We start from the raw sequence: 19,131 nt of genomic DNA on the forward strand, positions 1-19,131 counted from the left end.
TTAAAATTCCACACAAAATGTAGGGGAAGTGGCGGATACGACCATAAATGCTTTCATTGCTTAGGGGGAGCCCGCCCAGCCGTCCTTTGCAATCGCCAAGAAGGTAGATCCCCACACACACACACACACAACCCAAACTATCCCACACGTGTAACAGGGGCCCTCCCGCAAACAACCAAGGTTCTCAAATGGCCAGTAGACCCCAACAAACTCAGTAGGTATTCGTCAGACTACCCTTCTCTCCAATGGATTGCTGAAAATAAATTCAAAGCCCACCCTATGGTTCACATCCTTGATGACTTCCTGTTCGCAGCCCCTACCCTTCAAAAGTGTCATCAGGTTCTAAAGGACTTTGCCGACTCTGCCGAGACTGATGTGCCGATAGAAAGTGATAAGACTTTTGGTCCTAGTGGGGTCCTATATGTACCCTTTGCGGGTATTTAGCTAGATACTGAATTGGTGGAAGCCCGGCTTCCAGAGGATAAGGTATCCAAGTGAAGGTCTCTCATCGATGAATTCCTTGCCCGTTCTAAAGTTACCTTCACTCAGTTGCAATCTCTCATTGGTCTTCAGACGTCCAATGACCATTATATTATGCACTTAGTTCGGCATTTTGTATTGGCCCGTCTCAAAAATAACATTTTGTTTAAGTCGAATCACATCAATAATTGCAAGAATAACTTGACTGATCCCCTTCAGGTTCAATCATTCAAGCAGTCCGCTTCAGACATGTCCGACACTCCAACTCCCAGTTCACCTGTTACCACAAAGCTTGCTAGTGGACGCAGCACTGGAACCATCTTCAAAAAGGGCTTATGACAAGGCTTTTCACAATTTCTCATCGTTTCAGACAGTCACAATAGGTCTCCTCTCCCCACGCTTTCAAGTCACAATAGCTGACATATTGTTATATATTTCCCACCTGTCTGATAGAAAACTATCCCCTAACACGATTGTGTCAGAAATCTCCAAATTGTGTTATTTCTACATACTGGCTGGTCACCATTCATAATTAAGAAAATGCTAATAGGTTGTCACAATTTGAGCCCATGTCCTGATTCTAGACTCCCCATTGCAGTTGGAGTGCTCCACAAACTAGTTCGGGCAACAGAATTTACTCTCTCCAACTCCTATACAATCTCCCTCTTCAAAGCAATGTACCCCACAGCTTTTCACGGGTTTCGGGCATCGGGCAGTAGAATGAATCATTTCCCAATACAAGCTTAACCGAAAGGGATCTAACAGTAATGGCTTTCAAGACGATCCTTTATGTGGGGTATATCAAATGGAGGGGAGACACACCAGGCCCACTTTTCTGTTATCCAAATGTTACACCCATCCACTGTGATGCATATAACAAGCAGCTGGAGAAGGATATTCGTTTCTGCCATTTAGACTCTACAAAGACCACAGTTTCAGGACAGGGGCAGCATCTCTACAGAACAATTTATCAGACGCTCAAATAAGACGGGTAAGGCGTTGGAACTAAGACTACTTCAAGAAGTACTTTCGTACACCCACATTGTGGTCTACCCAAGCAACTCAACAAACGGATAAGTAGATACATGTAATAGGCCTACGTGCTTCGGCATTATGATGACATTGAAAGTTACTTTTTAGTCAATGGACATTTGTACTTGTACTTGTTTGAAAAACTTTTCATTCATGCTTTACATTGTCTGTCTATTATAGCCAATTTTAAAGGATCCAGCAAGACATGCGGTTCCTCTCATTTTCCCTCTGAAAAGTTTCCTTTAACAATTATTCCCTATCTCTGTGGCTGTCCAACAAGACCCTAACCTCAATCTCTAATTAAGGATGGCAGGATGAAGAGCTCTACCCCGCGCTGTAAGGCCTATAGTCGTAACTAAAAGAGCGCCCCCCCCCCACCTCAAAATGGGAGTTGGGGTTGAGTAGCACTCCACAGGTGATCTGGCATCCACATTTCTCTAAATAGGTATCTTCAAATCTCACTCAAAATTTTTATGGCTCGTCCGGTCGTCCTTTCAATACACAATGGCAGCCTTCATATCGTGCTTGATATTTTGCTGAATTTGGATAAACATGTCTGGCTATAATGCACATTCGATTTACGTTTGGTTTGCACAACTTTTGGCTTGCACAGTTTTTGTCTCACACAGTTTTCGGCTTACACAGTTTTTGCGTGCGGCTGTTATCGGCTAAATTTCGAACATCACGCTTGAATTTTTTCTATTCTTTTAATAGACACGTCTTATTATTTTAGTTTAGATCAAGGAGACACAAAAGCAGGGATAACGATGTAAAATATATAATCAACCACCCCCGGCCTAGGGACGACCACAGCCCAAGCCACAATAAAATTCAGAAGAGCCGTTACAAATCCCTAATGATATGTTTATTCATCCCCGGCGTATCGAGTTCCTAACTATGATGGCCAGGAAGTAACAATGTATGCATGTATATAATTGTCCACCCCAGGGATAGCCTGACCAATGGCAGCGTACATGTACCTGGCCGAGGCAACCCAGTCCCCTTTCCATTCTACCTCTATAGTACTTCACACCATACCAATGACTTAGAAAAACTCCTAGTTGCAAAATGCATTCCGTTTGCAAAATGCGTTTTCACGATTTTCTTTATATTGGTTGAAAATGAGTTGCAGTTGCAAAATGTGGAAATAAGTCTTGATTTGAAAAGTAAACAACAAGTTACACTGCAAACATATAGCCGATCTGATATCGTGAGGTACCTTTTTATGTACATGTACGGGAATTTCTGTGCCTCCCCACATCGTTTCTTCCCTTTGGCGCTCAAAATTATACTGATATTATTGGCATCGATACGCCTCTGCATTGTTACTGTAATACCGGTACTTACGGGAGTACTACTATACTTTAAGATTCATTATTATGTTTAACGTGTATATGCTGACTTTCATCACCCGCAAGAAAATGCAGTAGTATCGAAGTAGCAAAGAAGCATTACTTTAACGCAGTAGTGGTGTGGAGCATATTTGCAGTAGAAATGCAGTATAGCCTACAATTACATAGGGTTGTATAGAGGAGGAGCATTAAAGCAGATTTGAAGCATGTTTGCAGTATGATTGCAGTAGTCTACTGCGCTGGAGTATCTACTTCGTTTTCGTGCGGGTGCAGGGTTTGGTACAAGTACCACGCACGTGTACAGTATCTATACTGTGTATAATGAGCGTGATCTTATGTTAAATCACGTTTAAAGACTTCGAAAACTATTTCATCTACCAAACAAAAACAATGATGGGGTACAACTACATGTACTTGGGTAAATATGTCCGACTAGGACATCGAACTGTCTGCATGCAGGGCTTAAAATACCAAATCATGGCCCTTCGCAGGGCTTTTAGTCCCAGGAAATTGTGTCCGAGGGCATGCTTTCCTAGGAACGGGAGACTTAGGACATACCTTGCCCGGACAAAGTGTTCAGGTTATACATGAACATGTACGTTCCCTCCACGTTGAGAAAGAGGGGGTATCCCCTTGCTACATGTGTACCTTGTAATTGCCTCAGTATAGACTTCCTATAACTTCATTCTGTCATATTTAATATTTGTCGTTATATATAACTTCTGATAATCGTCTAAACTAAAAGATTTACTTAGAAAACTTCTTTCAAAGGATGGCAAATGCCTTCAATGTAGATTTCCTATTAAATTGTCTTTTATTCTGTTCTGTTTTTAAATTGCCGTTTACAATATAGAACGCGTTTTATTTCTGATAATCGTCTTCACTAAAATCAACCTGAAAAACCTTCGCATACGAAGAACGATAAATGCTTTTTGAACAAGTTCTTTAGGTGGTTTGAAACCTTAACCGTGTCTGGCCTGGCTATTTTATTTATTTTAGTATTTTAGCTAAATGCTCCTTCTTTTTAAGCTCCCATTCAGTGAATGTGATTTCTTGCACACACCTTGTGGCAGGTCCACTTGAGGCAATCTGAAATAGATAAATGGTGGTAAAGCACGACTCTTAGATACATTTAACACAAACTGCACTAAAATGAACTTATCAAATATCCATAAGAGTCGTTCCTGGGGCAAACTAAGAATGTTCTACGCAATATTTATGGTTTAGTATTGTGAGCTGATGATAGGTCACCGTATTGTCTGAAAGGTGTGAAAGGGTCTGAACGTTTATAAATACTCTTCTCACATCGTTGGCATGCTTATCTCTTAAAAAAATGTAATTTACTGTAGCTGGCAGGTATTACACTGCATTTCTGTTCTGATAATAATCTAAACGATACACTTCTTTGGTACGACTCGGCGTCGTGCACGTCGATAGTTGCTTTAATAACTGTTATTAGGTACAAGCATTTAAAAAGACTCAAACTTGTACTGTAAGGTCTAAGACATTGCAGGATATGTTAAAGAGACAGTTTTCTTTCGAACACGTTTCTATATTTCTCTAAATTAATACATTTAATAACAGTTTTGTGCTTTGAAACCCGAAAAGCTGAGATGTACGATTTAAAATTGTGGAAAAATGAATTAAATTCTCACGTTTCATACCTTGCATTAAGCATTGACTGTCTGTATGGGAAAAACCAAGATGAACTATAAAACTGTAATCTCACAATTCCAACACTAACGATTCATGGCAAATGCACCGACAAGGTCACAAACGCTGATGAATTTAAGTTTAACACCAGATTTTAAGTGGGCTGAACAAATCCAAATCCTTGGATGTGCCACTCATAAGCATATATTACACATCTCTGAAGTCATTACAATAACAAAAAATAAATAAATAAATAAATGAATAAATGAAATAAATGAATAGAAAAAAGAATAAATAATATTTTTAATATAAAAGAATTTGGTCGATGAAAATGTACTCATATTTTTAAAAAACTTTTTTACTTCATTGTAAAGTGAAATAATACACTATATATATATATCTACCTGTATGTCTCCTCCATTGCAGTGTACCATGAACTTCCACACCAGTAGTCCCTGGATTCACAACAAGAAAGAAGGTAACAAAGAATATCAATTGCTGGAGATTAGGCAAAACAAGGCGGCTTTTATTATATAAAATTATCCCGCATGAAAATGCAGTAGTATTGAAGTAGCAAAGAAGCATTAACGCAGTAGTGGTATGGAGCATATTTGCAGTAAAAATGCAGTATAGCCTACTGCAATTCTACTCCAAAAAGTACATAGGTTTGTACAGAGAGGAGCATTAATGCAGCAGATTAGCAGCATGATAGAAGCCTGTTTCAAATATGCTAATTAGCTCCCAAATCAAAGCAGATTTGAAACATGTTTACAGTATGATTGCAGTAGTCTACTGCGCTGGAGTATCTACTGCGCTTTTATTATATATACCCGCACGAAAATGCAGTAGTATCGAAGTAGCAAAGAAGCATTAACGCAGTAGTGGTGTGGAGCATATTTGCAGTAGAAATGCAGTATAGCCTACTGCAATTCTACTTCAAAAATTACATAGGGTTGTACAGAGGAGGAGCATTAATGCAGTAGATTAGCAGCATGATAGAAGCATGTTTCAAATATGCTAATTAGATCCCCAATCGAAGCAGATTTGAAGCATGTTTGCAGTATAATTGCAGTAGTCTACTGCGCTGGAGTATCTACTTCGTTTTTGTGCGGGTAACCCCACTATTCTAATCGTTTTTACAATTTTAGCAATGTAACAAAGTGTTGCCTGTATTAAATGTTATGGCCTTAGTGATCAAAAAATGTAACTCAAATATTCAATAAGACTCATCATCAACATTCTGTTGATTGTATGTACATGTATTAAAAGGTAAATCCATCGGACTTTGCTTAGAATAAAATTCATTTTGCCTTTATTGTAAGGGATTCCCTATCTATTTGTAGTGTTGTATGTGGCCCTCAAATAAATTTCCACCCATCCCCCACTCTTCATAACGAAAATGCTCTTTCTTGGCTAGTCTGAATGTTATTACAAAATGTATTCATAAACGTAGAAAGGTTCATTTTAGGTAATTCATATCAGAAAACCAATATATTCCGGCGAAATTAACTGACATAGCACGTTAATCTTTCACTTCCGCGATAGGACAGACAGATCTCATTTCTTGAAAGTGAGGCAATGACACTTATCTATGGGAGACGATTTATAGCCTCTTAACAACTGAATTTTTTAAAATAAAAATCTTTGAATTGGCTTAATCAAAATACATCTTACTTACTATTGGGTTCTTCAGTAATAATAGATATAATCACATATCGTAAGAAAACTGCCATATTCGGCCTATTTGTTAGATAAATTGATAGTTTTAGAATTTGGAAGCTAAAGACAACAGAGTTGTCTGGTTCTCAAATCGAGGCACGATGTTTTGTTCGTCTGCTCTCTCTCAGGGAGAATTAAGCAGGTACAGAATGCTTACGTGCGTAAATAAGCTACGGATATTGTTGTTGCCCGTTTGACTACGCCAAAGTTCTCTCTGACTGGGTTCCCATGCCTAGATCGATCCATCTGGATCTAGCTAACTCCCTGGGGAGTCTCACTAAATTGCTATCAATTAACCTGATTAAAGGTCTGTCACGCGTACTGAATCAGCTAGGGAGTAAAGATAATTACCCCCTAACAGCTTTACTAGGCCTGACAGACATTTAAGCCGGTTAAGTTGACAGCAAATTAATGAGACTCCCCAGGGAGATAGATAGATCTTAATATCTGTGGGAATGGTCCATCTCTCTCTCTCTCTCTCTCTCTCTCTCTCTCTCTCTCTCTCTCTATATATATATATATATATATATATATATATATAAACTGCGTATAGGGGCCCACAACTCCTACAATTTTTTATTTTATATAATTAGCATAGATTATACGTTTAATCGTAGGTAGAGAGGGCACGACTTTATTTTAAATGTCATTAGTAATTCCAAATTATATTGAACCGCTAGATGCTGTTTGTCTTTCTGTTCTCTCTGTTCAAGAATTAAATGATAGCCTTTATTTCACTTTTACCGCGAGTTAGAATAAATATAAATCCAATATTTTTATTTCCACGAATTAAATAACCAGTGATAGCTTGCTGACCTTGCTGTCCTTGCATATAAGTTAATTCATGTATGTAAAATTAAAGAAGAATTTTAGTTAGCGCTGGAGTAGCTACAAGTATTCGGTACTTATCATAACTGGATAAGTAAAATAACATTTCTACTCCTTGAAGCATCTAGTATTCATTAATCATAAAAAGCCTTGTTGGAGTACAGGGGTATATTTGCATATACATGTATATACATGGGGAGAGAGCATTTTTATACAGTCTTTAACAGTGACAGACAGCACAAAAGTAACTGGGAGATAGTGTCGTTTATTACACCGAATTCCACGTTGGTAGGTAGGCGTGGTCAACAAAACAGATTTTGCATGGTGACAGACTATATAAACAAGCGGGGTTTTTTACATGTTCATTCTGGAGAGAGTCAGTAATATCTACAACAGAAGCACAGCTGAAGATGTGTTTGTCAGGGAAAGTGTTCGTGCATCTTCTCTTTACTTTGTACATTTCTGTATCGTTGGGTGAGTGCTTGGAATACATGTAGGTTGTAACAAATTGCTGTTTACTCTGTATATTTTTGCCACTTACCGCTTAGATTTGTTGTAAGATATCATTATTGCACTAAGTGTAAAAATTATATAGGAGAATACATCTCATCGAACAAACAATCGTTTATCTGTTCTTTTGCAGCCTACATGTACATATTTTTATTCAATTTTGATCATGTGGGATTTCCACTGATATAGGCCTACATGTATTTACCACTTCATTGTATAACATCTAATGACCCAATATCTACAAAAACATCCATAAAATATTAATGTTAATTCACTTTTTTCTTTCAGTTCCACCAGGCACTGTACAAGGACAGACAGGTAATAACACAACTTTTTACTCTCTCACCATATCAGAAATATATCAAAACACCACAATCCCCATATATTTCAGAGAAGTGAATTTTATAACATAGTTTGTTCATTTTAGTTAAGTATTTGAAACAAAAAGTAACACTATGCACTCTTGTACTGATATATATTCCTGGAGAGTCATCTTACCGAATGTTTGGAAAACAATATGAGATATCTCTTGAGAAAAATACATTTTGATTTTTTGGGGGATAACAATTAATGCTATTTTATTAATTTTATTTGACCAGCTTGCTCAGAGGTGTATATTGGTAACACCCGCACCGTCGACACCACTACAGCCAGTGATTGCGACGCAGATTGTGGCGATATTCTCAACCAACTTAAGGGGTGCTGTGGGACTGGTGCGTGTGCCAGCAGGTGCATCTGCTACACTGGCAGTAACCCTGTAAGTTGAACGTTTTTGTTGTTTTAAAAGCAAAGGAAACATAAATGCAAAAATAGGGTAGCGTATGATGTATACAGGTACTCCGTAAATGAGTAAAATGTTTGTGGAAAAGGCCCTTAGCTATCTTAAGGCTGGGTCACACTGCGCTTGCAACCTTTTGGCAACCTCTTTGCAACCACAAAATCTGGTGGTCGCTTGCGATCACTTTGCGACCTAATTTGCATATTTTGATCGGCAAGCAGTTGCTAACCGGTTGCAACAAGGTTTGGTATCTGCAACCTCTTACAGACAATCTTCAAGTCAGAGGTTATCAGTCGCACACCGTTAGGCGAGCGATAAACAACCTGTCAGCAACCACTTGGAGACTGAAAACCGGTTGCAGGACTATAGCGATCGCTTGCCAACTGGTAGCAGCAAGGTTGCACAGACTATATATATTTTATAAGTTGTGACGATAGCTACCTTCTCGTAAATTTCCCTCTCGGATGACAACAGAGGGAATATCTTAAATATCATTATACAATGATTGGATCCGTTCCATAGCAGCTTCAAATGATTTAATATTTTGAATATTAAAGTAAGATTCTGCTATGAGATTCTGTTATAACGTCACAGTCGATTTCTGTACTACCAATATTGTCAAACTTACAATAATAAATAAGAAATATATTTGTACTATATATTGGCATTTATATCAAACCAGTGGTATAATAAAACACATATTTGGATGTTTTTCAGCCTAATTAATGTAATAATAGGCATGCATAGTTTCTTTTTTCAATACTTGGGCTCTTCGAGGTCGCAAGGCCTGTGCAGTTACGGTCACACTGAACAAAAAACCTCCTTGCGACTTGCAACTGTCACCGGTTGCAGAAAGGTGGGCGACAAGTTGCAACAACTCGCAACGTGGTCTCCAAATGAACGCTGGGTTACTATCCGGTCGCGCCGGTTTTCGGTGCAGCACCGAAAACCTCCTGGCGACCGAAAAGCCTATTTGTGGTATCCAACCGGTTGCTAAAAGGTCGCCGACTGCTTAGCAACTGATTTGCGACCGATTGTGTGGTTGTCCCTTTGTCTTTGTAGCCCCAAGCGTTACACTTACAATACAACATCATTAAATAGTGAAGGATCCTGCGCGTCATCAATTTGTTTCCGTCCTTGTGGTACGAATTCTAAGTACTGGGAGGAAGTTAAAATTTGTATTTATTTGACCTTGTTTATATTGGTGAAACTGTTTTATTGTTATAAAAATGCCTGAAAATTAAATTTATTGTAAAAAGTATGAATCAAACTTTGCTATTTACTTTTTTCTCTGCGCCCGCCTATTTGCTTATACCCCCTTTACACTGGACGGCGTCCTTTCTGCGTCCTTTCTGCGACCATGAAATTTGGCATCGCTGTGGTCTTAATAAGGAGGCACGAGCATTAATTTTTTATCAGAATGAATGCTCAATGATCAGCCAGTTGTCGGCACGTAAAATATTATAATTTTTAAACTCTCAAATGGGGCCGGACTGCTGGACGCAGAAAGGACGCCGTCCAGTGTAAAGGGGCCCTTAGTTTTTCTTCCATTGTGACTTGGCATATTATGACTTGGCAAATTAAAAAAGTAAGATATTTCCGGCTGCTTTAGTCATTAAAAAATGTTTCCAGTAAATTTGACAACAATAGTTGTCAGAAATTAGCCATGATATAGGAATGGATAAAAAGATAACAGTTTATCGTTTACATTGTGATCATCATTATTGATTGTTTTGGCACTTTTGTATTCCACTGATAACTGTATTTAAAAATTATTATCAATAAATATTAAACAAAATTATCCATTTATTTCGACTCATTAAATGTTATACTCGGAAGCCAATTGATGCTACAAACTAAATGTTGCACTAAGTAACAAAATATTTAATTATAATACTAATTGTTTTGACGCTTTTGTATTCCACTGATAACTGCATAGAAAAATAATTATCACTTCACGTTAAACAAACTAAATTGTCTTTAACTTTTATTTTGCAAACTTTCAATTTATTTCGACTCAGTAAATTTTATACTTGGAAGCCAATTGATGCTACAAACAAAACGTTGCACTTAATAAAATAATATTTAATTATAAAACTATTCTTATCTTAGACTTTATCAATTACACTGTTTTTATGAGACTGCATTTAGTAACATGATAAATCATCAATAAAAACTCCATGTGTGCCCTGGTGTCAAATGCTGAGAAGTGGACGCGGGAGTAGAAAAAGCAGAAGTGGGTGTTGGGATAGAGGGAATGGTTAAAGCCGAAGTGTTCAATGGAGAAGGAAAAGATGTGTTTACTTGAGGGTGTTGAGGAGTAAACAAAAAATGTAGGCCTGTAACTGAGTTTCGCCTTTTGGTTGCGTGCTTTTAGAATTAAGTCCATGCTCTGTTGTTGAAATATCGCCCACTGTTGCTCAGATAGATTGTCAACTTCCGTAGCTAAATAGGGACTCATACATTTATTTATTTTATTGAAAAAAAAATACTTATGAAAACCTTGTAAATAAATTAAAAAAGATGACAACAAATACAATCTACGTTTTAATTGAGAAATAACGATTTTTGTCAAGATATTTCAGGCCCGTAGCCAGGGGGGGTTCGGGGGGTTCGAAAGAATCACCCTTTTTGCTGGGAAAAGGTCCACTCTGGGTAAAATTTGACCTATGTAATTGAGAATTTTATGGTAAAAGGTCCACTTTTTCAGAAAACGAACCCCCCCCCCCCCTCTGAAATTGCTGGCTACAGGCCTGTATTTAGAAGGCCTTAATGGCATTATATAAATGAAAAAGATATTTAAATATTTATTGGCCACCATCCTACGCTTATTTTATCACGGTTGCTTGCAACCTTCTCGCGACATGTTTTCGAGTGCATGCGAGCTGTAAGAAACCTGTTAGAGACCAAGCGACTAAAGACCGTTAATCGACCATGAAGTTTCAACTGCAACCTGCTGGCGACCTGCTGCCCACCGGTTAGCAACCTGTTTGCAACTAAGCGACTAAAGACCGTCAATCGACCGTGCAGTTACAGGTGGTATGCGACTGGTTTTAGTCTGGTTACAGCGACCTACTGGCAACCAAGAGGATACCTATAGGCAACCTCTCAGTTACCAATCGTTTTCACTATCAGTCGCACTGGTTGTCGGTGCAAAAAAATGGCCTTCGTGTGTCAACGATCGCAGGCGACCTGTTTGCAACCTAATGCGACCACTTTAAAACCTATGGCAACCTTCTTGCGACTGAGGTTGCAAAGAGGTTGCCAAAAGGTTGCAAGCGCAGTGTGACCCAGCCTTTAGATCGGAAAAACCAACCAAGCAAGGAAAACAACAACTTTATTTCTAGGACTAATATAGATTGAATTAATGATTCATTTACCTTTTTATACAGAGTTAGCAATAAAACTTTTTTCCTGTAGACCATTCCTTATTCAAACACTTAGCACTGGCGCGTCAGCTAAATGAAATTTGAAGTATGTTTTCATGAAATATCTATGGACAATCCAGTTAAATGGTTTTCAATGAAATTGTAAATATGCATTCTTAGAAAAAGTGAATATTTAACAAATTTGCATATGTTGACATACAAAGCTGCTTACTGTAACAATTGGATTGTAGGCGTTACGAATGCTCTATAAAGAGGATAAAGAGTAGCATTTCATAACTAAAGAAAAGTGGCGATAAATAAAATTAGTTTCTAGTTGGTGTTGCTTTATTCTTTCAGTGTGGTACCTGCACAGAGACTACGACAGGTGAGCATTTGATTATGTTAACTAGTAACAAGGTATATATTGCACCTAAATGTAATGTTAAGGTGATATATTCCTTTTAACTTGGACTGCTTACTTGCACTGCCAGGTTCAGACCACGTTCAGACCAAAAATCACAACTCGCATTCCTTGTTTTCAGCATCTACCACCACTGAGACAACTACCACCGATTCTACCACCACTGAGTCAACTACCACCGACACTACCACTGAGTCAACAACCACCGATTCTACCACTACCGAGACAACTACCACCGATTCTACCACTACCGAGACAACTACCACCGATTCTACCACTACCGAGTCAACTACCACCGAATCAACAACCAACGCGCCTACTACCGGTGAGTCTTATATCTTTTTAAGTAATTAAAGCACTTTAATACTACATGTTCATGTACAAAGCGGGAGGTAATTCTTTCAATCAACCATTAAAAAACGCATTATAGTGGGAATCCCCTTGCCTTCTTGTCTTAAAATTACAAATAAGGCGCTTTAATGCGTGTTATTTATATATCAGTTTAAAGACTAAGGAATAAAGAATGATCCATCTTTTTTTTTCAGTGGCGCCCGATATCTGTTTGTCGGATGCTACCCTGATTAAAGTCAGTTCAGGCACGGTGGCAGAGTACTATGTCAGAGTGAATCCCTGCACAGCTTTGTGTAGCAATAAATATTCTACTGGCTTTTGGTCCACTGCACAGACCTACAGAGGTTGCTGTGGTAACAACATATGCTATTGTACTTTAACGTCCGTATCTTATTCTGTAAGTAATTTACCTTTATCATTTACATTTAAAAACTAGTATAATAGAAAATGGACAAGTATATTTAAAAGATGTATATAATGATGATTACTATTTTATAGAACCTGTTTAGAAAAATCAGAGAATAAGATAGTTGATATTGATCACACCACCCATTTTTACAACTCTATAAGCGTCAAAGCTTTGAAGTGAGAAAAGTGCAAACGCCCCATTCTTCCGCTGTTTCCTCTATGTTTAGGTGAATTCAAACTAAATGATTTAAGGAAGCCAAACTTTTAGTGTAGAGAATATTGTATCACATTGATCTTTTATAGCCTTGTCAAGTACTATTCAATAAAGCCATATTTTCTCCTTTTCTTGTTGTAGTTTCAGTTTTTAGTCAGAATTATTAGTTCCCACCCACTCAACCTCTCTTCCTCTTCCTCATCTACCTTTTTCACTCCGACATGAGATATACGGGAAATAGGCCACCTATCTAGATTCTGAATCATTCTGAATTTACTATGAAAAATTTCGTATTTCTATGAAAGTTTTAATTATTTTTTCAGAGTAGTTGCACGTTGATAAATTGATGAAATGCGGAGAAGAAGATTTAAATGGAGTCCCAGAAAGACATTTGCAGTGTTTTTGCTGAATAATCGAAAACAAATACTTTTGATTATCAAGTCAAGCCAAATGGTTATATAAGTTCTTTAAATTAGTATATAAGCCTCACTCATTTGATTGGACTTACTGTTTTCAATGTATCTAGAACCCTCTATATGCCTTCCTTTTTTGCGAGGATCTTCCCAAACTGAATATAGTGTTCAGTTGTTAGTTAAATACATTTTATGAATAATTAAAGTGGCATGTAAGAATGTAAGAATGGTCATTTCTAGAATCGGTTTTAATAGATTAGATTGCAGTTGTAAATCGAAAATAATACATTCTTGTGGGAATATTGATTAGTGGTGTGTAATGTAAAGGGGATTAGCGTATTTAGGCTTAGTGTTAGTCTCCGCGTTTACGTCTGTAGCTTTTCTGTATCGCCGCTTTTGTTTATGAAAAGCAGAGGCTCTTGGTTTGCCTGATATTTTTGAGATTTTGTATTTTACTTTTCACACATAGATTACAAGTAAAAGGCTAATATAAACTCAGATTGGGGTTTTTGTAATCAGTCATATAAAACACACTGTTTTTTTTCTGAATAAATCTCCACCCGGTTAGTTTTATAGGTAACCAGTTTTCGTACCAGTTTTTGAAATCTTTTTCCAGTGTTTTTTAGTGACAGACTAATTTATTTAGGAGGTTTTCACAATATTTCTATTTATATTGCTGTTGCATATTTCATTTATCATAATCTTTTCACCGAATATAGAGACGTATAATTTGTCCGTGAATTAAATACACTTCAATAAGTGGGAAACATGTAGTCGAGGGCACAGGAAACTCAAATAAATTTGTATCAGCTTTTGCTTTTGAACTTTGAAGACAATTGTTTTTCATTTTGAAAGATGTTTTGATCAAATCAGGGCTTGGTTTTAATCGTCGTGATTCTTTACAAATGGCCTAATTTTCACAATTGCCGAGGAGCAGACACTTGTTCATTCAATCTCTTTGAAATATTCAAAGCTGTTCAATAGATCTTTTGCATGGACTGTCAAACATTTCTTCACGTATGAAATTATAATTGAGTAATCAATGAAAACCATGTGGAGTTGCCCACCTTCCAGCGTTTTGTCTATTAGCATCTGAAGGCATGCCAGCATGTCGCACGTGCCAAGATTCGTTTGATGGCCAGTTTTATTCATCTGGTGGTTCCAGTTCCACCTTGGCTTTGATGCGATTAAGTATTATGATGGGAAGGATCTTGCTTATGTGACAGATTGAAGCAATGGTGAGATAGAACATTCTATCAGGATTCCAGCTTTGAATAACATTACTTACTATTGCCGTAGGCACCACACTTATGTTAACACAACACTATATGACCAAACATGGTCAGGGTACTGCTTATGATATCCTCCATTAGTCAACATTACATATATCTTTATACTTAAATTATATATATGAAATTGATATAAAATTTGCACAAACAGTTTTCTTTGTGTTCGTTAAAATAATAATAATAATAATAATAATAATAATAATAATAATAATAATAACATTTTTAAAACATACCTATGATGGTTTAGATATAAACATTTTCTACAGAACCTTATAATACTCATTTTAAATCGTTTCAAAGCGTTAAGCGCTATTTGGAAGAAGACCTTTTTGTAATTTGTTGTACACATCTCAATGTTATAGATGATTTCAATATTTGGCATCTTACAACATCTTTAATATCCTACTCAATAACCCATATTTGTCATCAGCAGGTCAAGAGTAAACTCATTTCGCTATGTTCCTGCTCCCATTCCTCGTAACTAAGTTTGTATATCTGTAGATCTCCAGATTAGACGTACATGTAATATATAATCCAGAAATCTTAACTGTCTGAAAAGAAGTCAAAAGAAGACGCTGTGACTGTGGTACTTAAATGGTTGCTACACTCCCAAAGCACAATTTTTGCACAGCTAACACATTTCACCAGTATTGCCACTCATGAGGTATAGTATTCGCATCTCAGCATTAGGGAATCGCCGATGCAGTGACATCCTCACGTTGCTCACTGTTTTAAAAGTGTGTTTTAGCAAAACGTTATAAGTAAGGTTGTGATAAAAGTCACAAGTTTATAGGAAAAATAAGTAAACCATATCATATGAAATAAGTTGTATTTCACATAAGAATATTAATTAGAATAAAAGTAAAGTGTACTGTATGTTATAAAAAAAAACAATTAAGTCAGTCATTCTAGGTTGATATGCAATATGACTGTCAATTCACGGTGGTTTTCATATGATTGAAATGTAAATAAACGCTTTAAATTTAATTTGTTCAATAGTAATAGTAATAGTAATAGATACTGGATTACTTCAGACATAAATATACATAATTTCAGTTTTGGACATGGAACCAGCGTTACTGATCCCGAATAAGCATTTTTCCTGATGATGCTTGTCGAGAACATTCCTGGTCATATGATATGGTCAAATAAGAATTTCGTATTTTACATGGCCTAGAGAAGTCCTTGAAACCGAATTAAACATTTCTCCACAAGCATCTAATACAACAAATTTGCGGAATACGACTTCTGTAAAAATTGTGCACGTGTCTACGAAATATTCAGAATTTTCATGTTTAAGACATTTGAGTCTGGATACATTAGTTCTATTAATACGTGTACTTGTCAAGGGATTCCCCAAAACTACGTGCTTACAGAAATTCTTAAAGTATCGCATTCTGTATCTACGGGTAAATACGGTAGCTACCTTTATTTTCCATAGAGCAGTCAAATACATTTTGTATAATACATTTATATATTATCAGTTAACAGACCGATGCCTTTCCGTTTCTGTCTGATTCACTGTTTAAGACAACTACTTAGTAAACATATAATTTAGGCCGTCTTCTGGGTCTTCCGGAAGACGGCCAGATTTTCAAGTTTACATTGACGGGTATCTGTCGGAAGACGGTCAAAAATAGAGGATGGATCAACAGAGATAATTGGGAAGACTCTCAGAAAATATCTCTAGATCCGCCCCTGTATTATATTTTGTTGCATTGTTTATTAAGGTTGAAAAAGGTCATAACCTAAAGAGAAGCACTACCCTTCAAATTATAGGGTGTAGATGTTAACTGTCACAATTTTGGTGAGGAGTTCTTTCTACAGGGTAAATGCAAGGAATAAGATAAATGAATATTAAATGCTAGTCACTCAAAAGTTAAAATTAAATGGTGACTAGTACGAAACTCAGGGTGTGATGCAATTCAACTTGGCGTAGTTCTCTAATTTGGGCGGTGACCCCCCAATTTTTTTCTTTTTTCAAATTATTCATGCACGATTTTTGAATTCGACCTGCACTTTAGTAAGATTGATCACTCCGGTGATTTTCAAGAGACAATAGGCTTATCGGTTTTCTTTGAAATGTGTTATCAGAATTGCATATAAAATAGTTTCCTCGTTTTCTTTTAGTTAAAGGGATAATAACTCTTCATATGAGGTCTATATTTCACAATAAAAACATTGTGCATAACTCATAGAAATATAATATATTCTGTTTACGACAAAAACAGCAGTTACAGCTATTATTCTATGACTTCTCTCTCCTACTCTCTCCTCTCTCCATCACCTCTAAATATTGCTCTCTCTCTCTCAACATCTTACTCTCCCCTTAGATTTAAGTTTACAGGTTTTTATGCTAAACTTTATCAGTTGAACTGTCCATCACATAACTTAAAAACTGATTGGTTACTTCATACACAAGGCCACCTCTTCCTGGTGGTCACCGTTAATAACTCCCTGTAATCAAGTTCTAACAGATTACTGGCTTCGAAACAAAGGAAATTTGAACTGCAAGGTGTGAAGTATTACCTGAAGATACTTTACAACATGGCTACCCATGTATGAATTTTATGAAACAATGGCTTCCTTTGATTGAGTTAATACAACAACATGTAGCCTATGAAAGTACTAATTACACTTTTTTCTATACTGTGGTTCCTGACTCATTCCTCCTTTTCATCCAGGAAAATTCATTTTTTGGCCAAAACGAAGAGTTAATATTCCTTTTAATTTTATTTTGTTGCCAGAACATGAGTCGAATTCATTCATTTAAGGCGTACAGGTAGCACAACAAAGCAGTAGTTAATGGTCATATTTTTCAGCGGTAGACAAATATAACTAGAATACTACTGAAATTCAACAGGTGCATACTCCCAGATTATGAAAGGCCCTCAAGTGTTATTTACGTTCTTTGAAATGAAACGCGTTTTCTTGGGGTGTATGTTTCATGCATGGGAAAATTCGAATTTGAACTAGAAAGGCACCCAAAGAGCGCGAATCTTCGCTAAGGCAGGCCAATTTTTATCACCAATTAGTTAATTTATTTATTCTGTATCAACCCCAAAAGCTAATCGACTACGCTAACCCATTCTGACATATTTTGAATTTTTTTCAAAATCCATCTATAGATGGGTTGTTTACTAACACAAAGGCAAACAAGTTTCCTTGAATAATAATCGAATGATCAATCGAAATAAAGTTGCAATCCATGCAATATGTTTATTTACAGATCTATAAACATAGGTATGGTGATCATTTAAATATCTATATTAATTGTCAGCAATCTCCGCTTGTATAATTTCAAAAGTGAAGTAATGTTTGACATTCCATTTGAAGATATATTAAATACTTTTAAATACTTCAGATAGAAGGAATGAACACGTGTCTCTTCCTCTGTAAGAGTAAGAATTTAGCCGAATGTGCAGAATAATAACAAGAACTAACTTGATAAAAACATCTTTTGAAATAAAAACAATTGTCTTTGAAGTTCAAAATTAAGAGCTGCTACAATTTTATTTGAGTTATCAGAAAACTCAACACGTTTTACATGAATTTTTTCTTTGCCCATGCGTACATAAGATATATTTCCCACTTACCGGGGGTATTGAAGTGCAGTGCTTGATTAACGGCTCTACAATTTGTGAACAGATTATTATTTACGGAATATGCAACTAAAATGGCCAGATAAAAAGATGTATTGATAAGAACTTCTTAATAATTGATTTATCGAAAAAAAACTGGGAAAACTGCACGTGTCATGGTCGATTCAACATTTTTTGTGTTTTAATTGACTACAAAAACTGAGTTTATAAGATCCTTTTTCTAGTGAACTATAAGTGTAATATCAAAATAAAAAATTGAAAAACATCAGGCAAATCAAAATCCTCAGCGGCACTACGTTTCACAAACAAAGACGATAAACACAGAAAAGGATACAAAGATGCATCACAGCACAAAAAGTCAATTTTCAGCTCTTTTACTCTTCAGGAAATGGGTCTGAATATTCTCTTTACAAGCCTTTTCAACTGTGTGAAGCTCTATCGGAAAGGTCAGGGTCTACGGGTTTACTACCTTTTTATGCCATATCTGAAAATTGTAGTTGCACTATTACTACGTCTTTCCGATCAAGTATAGACGTCTAAAGACAAACTCTTTACAACCCTTTTCCGATCAAGCATAGGCGATTTTTGACAGGTCTTTATTACCCTTTTCGGATAAAGTAAATGCGATTTTAGTCACGCCATTATAACCCTTTTCCGATCAAACAAAGGCGTTTGCAATAACGTTTTTAATACTTTTTTCGATCAAATAAAGG

General features: G+C 36.6%; 1 protein-coding gene across 1 annotated transcript in view; it reads left to right on the forward strand.

Moving 5' to 3' along the window:
* LOC106179876 (uncharacterized) overlaps nt 1–14,351 on the forward strand; it is a 43,377-nt gene extending 29,026 nt beyond the window's left edge. The window contains exons 4-10 of the mRNA XM_086994165.1: nt 4,944–4,995; nt 7,863–7,892; nt 8,174–8,331; nt 12,078–12,105; nt 12,263–12,466; nt 12,687–12,889; nt 13,438–14,351. Coding sequence (XP_086850291.1) covers nt 4,944–4,995; nt 7,863–7,892; nt 8,174–8,331; nt 12,078–12,105; nt 12,263–12,466; nt 12,687–12,889; nt 13,438–13,461 — 699 coding nt within the window. The 3' untranslated portion in view covers nt 13,462–14,351. The remainder of the gene's footprint in view (nt 1–4,943; nt 4,996–7,862; nt 7,893–8,173; nt 8,332–12,077; nt 12,106–12,262; nt 12,467–12,686; nt 12,890–13,437) is intronic.
* The last annotated feature ends 4,780 nt before the right edge of the window (nt 14,352–19,131 follow it).

The sequence above is a fragment of the Lingula anatina genome, chromosome 1 (genome assembly GCF_051362555.1).
Source record: "Lingula anatina isolate TDL-2025a chromosome 1, LinAna3.0, whole genome shotgun sequence".
NCBI classification, from domain to species: domain Eukaryota; kingdom Metazoa; phylum Brachiopoda; class Lingulata; order Lingulida; family Lingulidae; genus Lingula; species Lingula anatina.